This window comes from Larus michahellis, chromosome 3 (genome assembly GCF_964199755.1).
Source record: "Larus michahellis chromosome 3, bLarMic1.1, whole genome shotgun sequence".
NCBI classification, from domain to species: Eukaryota; Metazoa; Chordata; class Aves; order Charadriiformes; family Laridae; genus Larus; species Larus michahellis.
The window spans coordinates 30280728-30290024 of NC_133898.1; the positions used below are offsets into that span (position 1 = coordinate 30280728).

Here is a 9297-nt window from a genome sequence, read left to right on the forward strand (position 1 = left end):
CCGGGGGGCGGGGCTTGCGGGTCGGCGGGCGGGGGGGGGAATACCGACGGGCTCAGCCAATCGGAACTGCAGCTGCCGGAACGTCACGCGCGGCCCCGCCCCCCTCCCCCGGCCCGGCCCGGCGGGGCGGCCGAAGGGCGGTACCGGGAGGGGGCGGGGCCGCCTGTCGCGAGGGCGCGCGGGCCAATGGGAAGCGTGGCGGGGGGCGGGGTCGGGCGGGCACGGCCGGGCGGCGGGGGGGCGGCGGCCAATGGGGCGCGGGCGGGGAGGCGTGTCCGTGCCGGCTCGGGTTCCGTGTGGAAAGAGTGAGGGGGCTCGGGTGCAAAGTTTGCTCGCCCAGCGCCTGCGGAGGGAGCGGCGGTGGCCGGGCCGCCGGCGGCGGGGAAAGGGGCCGCGCTTGCCCTCAGGGCTCCGCCGCACCGACCCGCCGGCCGCTCTCCTCGCCTCTCCGCCGGGGTTGGGTCGGGTGGTGCCGGGCCGGCAGCCGGTGCCCCGGCGCGATGTGCGGGGGGATGGCGGCGAAGGGGCCCGGCGGGCCGCGGTGGTGGCAGAACCGGCGGGCGCGGCTGCTGTGCATGCTGGCCCTTACCTTCCTCTTCTTCGTGGTGGAGGTGGTGGTGAGCCGGGTCACGTCGTCGCTGGCCATGCTCTCCGACTCCTTCCACATGCTCTCCGATGTCATGGCCCTGGTCGTGGCACTGGTGGCCGTGCGCTTCGCCCAGCGCACCCGGGCCACCAAGAAGAACACCTTCGGGTGGGTGCGGGCCGAGGTGATGGGCGCCCTGGTCAACGCCGTCTTCCTCACCGCCCTCTGCTTCACCATCCTGCTGGAGGCCATCGAGCGCTTCACGGAGCCCCATGAGATCCAGAAGCCACTGGTGGTCATCGGCGTGGGGGTGGCGGGGCTCATCATCAACCTGCTGGGGCTCTGCCTCTTCAACCACCACGGCGTCGGTGGCCACGGCCATTCCCATGGCCACGGACACTCGCACGGCAGCCGGCAGCACCCCCGCAGCGGCCCCAAGCCCGAGCAGCCGCCCGGGGACGGGGAGGCTGCACTGCACCGGGAGGAGACCAGCACCTTGGTGGAGAACTGCAGCAGCTCCAACGGAGTCAGCCAGGACAAGCTAGGTAAGTCCTCCAGCTCCTCTGTCCCATCCCAGCATAGAGGTGTCAGGAAAGCAGGAGAGGTCCCTTCCCCGAGGAAGGTGGTGGGCATCCTGGTCCCGCCGGGTGCAAGCTTCGTGGGGACCAGCCGTCCTTCCTCCTCAGTCCCCCTTCCTCCTGGGGACAAGGCAAGAAATTTTCTTAGCGGTGACATCGGGCACACGGCCGTTGCACCTCTACCGCACGCCTTTCCTTCAAGTGCTAAAAGAAGTGCTCCAAGTTGCGTGTTTGTCTTGCAGACAGGTCAGAGTGTGAAAGAGTCTTAGGGTAAAGCGGTTCTGCCTTGGAAAAAGTTGGTGCTGGTAGAGAAGGCACATGACAAGTGTTCTTTGCCTAGCAACACAAGCTGTCACAAGACATTGCCCTAATGCCTCTGAACTGGCTGCACATCAAATAGAGCGCAGCTCAACACCTTGGTCCTGACAGCCACATCTCCCAGTTGGGCCAGTTACTAGCTACCTGAGAAGCTCATCGAAATCTGTACGTAACATACTGAAGTATATTCCATTGCAACAGTGTTGTACTACTTCGTGTCATCCGTATTAGTAGGAACAAGTCTTGGAAGTTACCAATCAGAGCTGTGGGAGTCGTGCGATAGGCACTGAATGCGGAGCTCACTGGTGTCAGAGTACGTGCGTGGTTTCTTTTGAATTAGTTTTCTTCAGCTTTCTAAAGCATGCACCTTCCCACTCACTTGCACATAGAGATAAATTTACAATCTTCCCTTCCCAGTTGCGATCAAACTGTCTCTTTTGTGGGAGGGAATTTCTTGGTTGTTGTTTTTTTTTCGTTTGTTTGGGGTTTTTTTTGGTAAATGGATCCAGAAACCCGGATAGTTTATTTTGAAGTCAGTTGGTCAACGCTGAGTGCTGCGTGCTGGCAGAGTGAAAGGTGCGTAATTAATTGCCGTTTCTCTGCTTTAGTCATATGGCATCTGTGTTACCAGGAGGAAGGGGTGTCAAGTCTTCAGAACCCATGTCTCTCCTTTATTTTCAGGGCAACATCAGGAGACCGCTGTTTCAGCTTAAATTCAGCTGTAATTGAGCAGAGTGAACTTTGCTACAGTTTCGGTTTTAATGTGGTCAGAGGTTCTAATACACGTTTAAGAAACTTAGCAGAGTCTCTCTGTCTCTTTCTCTTCTCTATGTTTTGAAAACTCCATGTTGGTTTTGAAAAGACAGGTTTTGCAAGAGGACAGGAAAGTTCCTCTGATTATAGTATACCATTTTCTTGACCACATAATAAGCTCTTAATGTTGGTTTAGTTCCAACAAAGGTATCCTAATAATTAGTTTCAAACAATGTAAAATTCCTTTAACCGTTGATCTGGTAGATATCTTGGCTTGTGAATTGTTCTTGCATGGTGAAACATGGTGAAAAGTTGTGCTTTTAGTCAAGTTTTGGACTAGTTCTAGACAAAGAGATTCATTTACAGCATGGAGTAAAATGTATACTGTTTTGAGCTAATTTGTCTGGAATTTCTTATGGATGTCCTTCTGGCAATAACAAATAATTTGTTGTGGGTATTTAGCTGGTAATAGGGCATAATTTTGGTCACAGTGAAACTTTGAGAGAAGTTTGTATTTCCTTCTATGCCCAGTCATGATTATGTAATGGATGCAGTTATTCATAGCTTACCCATGGAAATGTTAGAGGTAGAAGCGCTTGGAGACTTGTGAGAAATGGTAAGATGTGTAGGTGAAGACTCGGGAGGTGTCAGGGAGTGGTACTGTGCCTTCACTGGAAATTACAGAGAGGGGTAAGCCCTGATTTCTGAAGGTGGAAGTGGAAAGCTAGTGATAGCCTTAGGGGCTAGTCCTGCGCAGGTATCTTTGTGCATATTCTTTACGTGAACTTAGCAGTTTATAGTTAGATTTAAATGAGCGTAGTTCAAGTGGACACATTTTAACCTTTTGCCATTAAAAAATCTCAAGAGCTTTTTGGAACCCTGTTTCCTGTTACCCACCCTGATGGGCAGGTCTGCTGACTTCCCAGATTGTCTTTTCTACGAGTACTTGGTACGCAGCGGAGTATCAGAAAAGTTCCTCTTTCCTTGCTCTCATCGTGGACTCTGAGGTCTGAACTCTGTAACTTGAGATATTTTCCTCTAATTTATTGGTTTCTCTGGAAAGTTTCAGGTCCCATATTCCACAACTCCCAGAAGCTGTGTGGAAAACGTAGCTGGAGCTTTAGGACAGAAGTGTGACGCTCAGGGTTATGAGCCTGGGGCTTGGAACTGACCTGCTCAGGCACCTTCGTAGGAGCCCACCCTTTCTTCAGAGAGGGAAGAACTTGTACACACTTTATGATTACGGAATCGCAGTCATGAGAGCAGAGTGGCAGAAGCTGCAGGTCATACTAACATGTTAATGTTTACAAAGCTCTGAACTGAAGAACCGTGGAAGCAGTCAGAGCTCCCTGTTTCAGTTTGTTGGGCCAGGGCCAGTGCCTGTTACGTTGCTTTAACACTGGAAATCTAAAGAAGAACTTTAGAAGAAAAGGAGGTTAATCATGTAAAATACTTTCAATTTTGAACACTGGATGATGTTTTTCTTTCAAAAACCATCTTCTTTGTAATGATGTGTGCATTCACTTCTATATAGCTAGTTAAGTGTGATGGAGTGGTAGTATCACAGACGGTTTTGTCAAAGAAGGGCACTGAAATGTTCATTTATGCGTTGCACAGTCCATGACGTACAGCTTTGGGCATTAACAGTTATATATCATTTAACAGCTGTATGCCACTTAAAAAACTTATTTTTACTACTTTTCAAAATGTGTTCTGAAATATAAATAACACTAGTCCCTAGCCTCTGAGAGCTTCAGTGATAACTTACACTGTCCTGTAGTCAATACTGCTGATAAATTCTGCCGTTTAGACCTAAAAGCTCAGCTCACTGTATCTCACAGTTCTGCTGTCTCCTCCATGCGCCATCTCAGAAAAACTTTCTTTTCCCTGAATTCAGAATTCTTTTCGAAATGAACTGCTAAACCTGAGAAGTGGTGACTATAAAGCAGTATCCATACAGCTTTTGAGCTACTGGCCTCACAAATTTTAATGTAGAATAGCAACGCAGTCCTATGGTTTAAGAGAGATTCTAGCGATGTGATGAGCCTTCTGGCTTTTCAAAAGAGGGAACAAATGTAAGTTACTTAGCTATGTAACCATCTTTTTTTATATATGCTCTGTAATTCTGCATTTTGTTTAAGAAATGGACGGTGAGTAGTCAAATGGTTAAACAGTTTTTTCAGTAAAATAAATTAAAGTATGGTCATCTTCATACTTTACCACTATAACTTTTAAGCTCCCTGTAGAAAGCCTTCTTAGACTTAGATCACTTACTGGGACAACTGAATATTTCTAAGCCCAAGAAAATGTTGCTAAGTGTTATGGCTAGAGTGAATTGCTTTTCAGTTTTGTACTTAATGTGGCAAGCTTAATGTTCATTATTATTTTATATGGAATTATAGTAATGTGTAGTATTACAGCATATGCCTAATCATTTTACTGTTTTCTTGCCAGGTGATATGAAAGACGACATGACGGACCTACAAGTGAATGGGAACGCTGGTCATTATCCCCTGGACGTAGAGGAGGTTGAAGAAGACTCTAGTGCACAGCTTAACATGCGTGGAGTTTTTCTGCATGTTTTTGGAGATGCCTTAGGTTCAGTTATTGTGGTAGTGAATGCCTTGCTCTTTTATGGGTTGTGGAATCCATGCCGCAAAGACGAGCCCTGCTTTAATCCATGTGTCAATAATCATTGTATGGAAAATGCTACTTTATCCCAAACACTTGGCAGAGAAAACAAGTCCGAGCAGGAGAGCATTACGGTGGCTGGTCCGTGCTGGTTGCTGTATTTAGATCCCGTCCTTTGTTTGATCATGGTTTGTATACTCCTTTACACAACCTACCCGTTACTTAGGGAGTCAGCCCTTATACTTCTGCAGACTGTTCCCAAACAAATAGATGTTCATTCTTTGAACTCAAAGTTACGTACCCTTGATGGAGTCGAAGCAGTCCATGAATTACACATTTGGCAGCTGGCAGGCAGTAGGATCATTGGCACTGCTCACATAAAGTGTCCTGACCCTTCCACATACATGATGGTGGCAAAGCGCATAAAGGAGATCTTTCACGATGAAGGGATTCACGCAACTACCATTCAGCCTGAGTTTGCCAGCGTTGGCTCTGAATCGGGGAGAGGGAAATGTGAGTTTCCTTGCAGGACTCAGTGTGCTTTGAAGCAGTGTTGCGGAACAGGAGAAGATAATACTACAAAGAAGACAGAAAAATCTTCGTCAATTAGTATTTCTTGTTCAGAAGTTGTCATTGAATTTCCAAAAACTAGGAGGACTAAGTCGGAGAGTATCCCTTCAGTTAAGCTAGAGGCAAACACCGATCAAAGCGAGCAGTTCGAATCATCTTTGTAACTCCCTGAATGGTGCTACCTGAGTTTTGGTGACTTTGACAACAGCTATATTGCAAGAGGAAGGGACAGACGTTTGAGATGCAATTTTGCCAAGTAGTGTAATTGCTGAAGTCCTTGTTCTTGTCATATTGCTAAATCTAGAATGCTTGTTTTAAAGAACATAATGTCACTGTCATGATACAATGTGTTAGTGTTGACTTCGTACTGAGACAGACAGAAAGTGCACCAGTGCTGTAACAACTTCAGAAAACCAGTTCCAACATTTCAGCGGGGACACTTTTTGCTGTGCTTCAAGTTAAAATATTTTTTTTCCGGTGAAAAGGTATTTGAGGGATAAGCATGTAGGAACTCAATTTGTGTTACAGATTTCTTGGACCTACTCTTTCCTTTAATATTTGATTTGTAGATATTTTAATATATTGTTTATTTAGAAGCCCTAAGGAAACCAAAGTTCATAGAATGTTTTTAAAGATATAACTACTTAAAACTGGAAGCCACTTTGCAGTTTCACGTATTTTTCTTAAACCTATATAATAATAAATGTGAAGGCTTTTCTAATGAATTTGTCCAATAGCGTATTTTAAAGAGGACATCATGTGATTGTTAGAAGCTGTCCCCACTTCTTCTGGTAAGGTAGCGAGGCAATTGAAATCAACTGCTTGTGAAAATATCAGATGTGAAAGGGTTTTTTTTCTATGAGAATGGAGGTTCAAGCAACCATGTACTGCTCTGTGATCAAGACGTGAGACTGACTGATAAAGTAACACATACTTTCATATTTTATGGATTTTCTGGTGTTTTTCCTTATTTCCAAGTTGTATCTGGTCATAGAAGTCTTTGATGTTTAAAGAGTCCTTGACTCACAGTGCTATGAATGAAGAGCTGGAGCGTCATTTTTAACTGATTCTCGATTTACTAAGATGAAAGAATTAGTTATGTCAATAAGTGCTCTGTCAGGGAAAGTCTGCCAAGCACCAGCAGTATAATTCATGCTTTTAAGCATGGACAGTAGCCTCTGTAACTAACAAGTAATTCAGTGGCGCGTTTTGCTTGTAGTTGAGCCTGTTTATAAGGACTTGCAGTGACTGCAGTCCTGGTCCCTGCCTCGTCCTCAGCAGCCTTTAGGAAGCGCGAAGGAAGACTTCTGAGGAAGCGGGGCAGGGAGCAGGGTTTCATTCACGGTATTTCACACTTTGAGATTTTTGTGTATCACATAATTTCACTTACTAAGTATCCGAATCTATGGTTTAAAATGTTAACTCAGTTAATTGACATCTGGCTCTAAAGAAGCTGTTACAGTACGCTGCCAACTTACACCTTAACAGAGGAGAAACTGGTCTATGGACTCTGAATTTGGCAGAGACTAGATGAGGGTTGAAGATAAAACATACAAGAAATCTAATCTAAAACCCTGACCCTTTCAATCCACCCTCAAGTTATGTGTGGGAAACAATGTCGCGTGAATTAATTGACTGCTCCTATGCTCAAAACTGGAAAACAACTCAGATCTTCCGTTGTTTGCTCTATGACTCTGGACATGATAAACACTCTGCCTCGGTTTCCCTGTCTTAAAATGGGGATAATACCTACCTCACAGGGGTGTTGTGAGGCTTAATTCTTGTGCGAAGAGCTCTGAGATCTGTTACTGGAAGGCACTGGAAGGAGTATAAGATGCTAAACTACATGGTATTTACTTCTTCTACAAATGTATTGCAATACCTGGGCACAACAGAGGGAACTGAGGATAGTTTTGGCCTTATGAAATTCTTTGATGCTGTGGTTTTCAGGTTTTTAACAGTATTTAAATGTAGAAATTTTTTTTTTTTAAAGAATGTTTTGTTAGCGAAGGGAATGTAGCTTTGCCTCCAGATACAGAATGCCTCGCTAGTTTGCATCTCTAGTGTGTGTCTACTATGATAATTGCTCCGAAGTAGTTAAGAATAGTCTGCTGCTCGTCGGACCTGGGTTGGCCCAGGTCGTGTCAGTGGTCTTACCCAAATTCTCAGCAGAGCATTGCAGTCAACTCTCGATTATCCATGGGTGGGTTACCAGTGTTGTATATTAACTGTGCAGTCTACGGGGCCAGACCGGTCCGGTGTCGCACGCCAATGCCTTGGCCAAATGCGATGTGCCAAAGCGTTGGGAAAGTAAAGGAGCTGAGTCCCGTTTGGCATGAGCCCGCTGTCAGAGGGTTCGTTAGCTTGGGTGCAGCGCAGCACCCTGCAGTTATTTTGCCTCTTGGCTGCTCAGGTGCGTCCAGAGGAAGCTGCGGTGCGTGGATGGGTCGGTTCAGCTTTGTGCTAGCTTGGGGGGTGTTGGTGCTTCACAGCCATCAGCATCGCTCGCCTTTTTTCTGTGTTTATTCTTGTTGTATAGTCTCATAAACTAACTTAAATATGTCAATATAGTATTTATATGTGTTTTTGTTTTGTCTGAATTATCTTAACTCTTTCTCCTGTTACCTGTATATGATCTAGAGTTGACTGTTAAATGAGATCTTGTATGAGACTACGTTTGCAAAATATGCTACCACTGCTAGTATACTACAAAGTATTAACCAAGTAAATTTTGAAATGAACAAAGTACTATTTTTTTGGAAATGTGTATCCTTGCTTTTTGTGGTAAACTTTTCACTAATTATTTTGCTCACTAGTTTAAAATTGGTCTCAGTCATTAATACGAATTCTTGAGGTCCTGCTGTATATCACTAATGCACCATAGAACTACTGCTCTCTAGTTTATTTTAAAAAGAAAACCCAAGACGAACCATAGCAGCACTGAGAAGCCTGACTTATTTCTCTTCTGTTGCTCTTCTAAAAAAAGAGCAGCTATTGAGTCTTGACAGTTGCCACCATTGGTTAAACAGCTCAGTAAATGCATCTGAATAGATGGAGTTGTAGTCACTAATTCCACTGTAACTATTTAATCTTTTTTTTTTTTGTGCCAGAAGTCTTATTTTTCTATTTCTGTGTCCATTGCAGGCAATGGCTAGCTTAAAAGACAAAAAGCTCTCCCCCACATTATTTTTATTATCAGGACAGGGTGCAGATGTGATGATGATGATGATGATGGGGGCAGAAAAGGGGAGTTGCGTAGCCTCTCTGTCATGTGCCGTGTTGCATGGGCAGCACTGAAAGGGGCCCTTTAGTCTCTTTAGCCCTCGATGGCAAATTCCCTGAAAGCATATAAGTCAGGTCAAGGTGGTGGCTGTACAGCAGCAGGAACACAATTCTTGTGTTTGTTCTGGCTGTATGAGACCCGGCTGTAGCCTGCTAGCTTGTGCTATAACTTGATTTTTTTTTCAAACGGATCTATCTGTGGTTACACAGACTTGATTTCTTCTGAAGATCACAAATCCAGAATACTGGGAGCATTCAAAAACACTGCGCAGTCACCTTTTTTTTTTCTTTTTTTTTTTTTTTTCCACGAAGCATGAAACTAGTGAATCTCATGTAAGTGAACACTGCAGTGGTGGGGAGCTAATTGTATTGTGTATCACATTCCTGAATTTTTAAAATAAAAAAAATATGGAACACTGATTTTAAGGAAAAATAAGTTTGTATTTCAGTGTCTAGATTGTTTATGCTTCTGATTAAATGTGTCGGAGATGTACCAAACATCACGGGGGGAAATACTTTACGCTTAGTACACGTCTCATCCAGAAACATGCTATTTTAGAATCCCGTTCTAGATTGGAT

General features: G+C 45.1%; 1 protein-coding gene across 1 annotated transcript; it reads left to right on the forward strand.

Annotated features, from left to right (window-relative positions):
• Positions 1-290: 290 nt before the first annotated feature.
• Positions 291-8184, forward strand: SLC30A1 (solute carrier family 30 member 1). The gene is made up of 2 exons (XM_074579494.1): positions 291-1131; positions 4690-8184. Exons 1-2 carry the CDS (start codon positions 501-503, stop codon positions 5598-5600), a joined length of 1542 nt encoding a protein of 513 aa, XP_074435595.1. The 5' UTR covers positions 291-500; the 3' UTR covers positions 5601-8184.
• The last annotated feature ends 1113 nt before the right edge of the window (positions 8185-9297 follow it).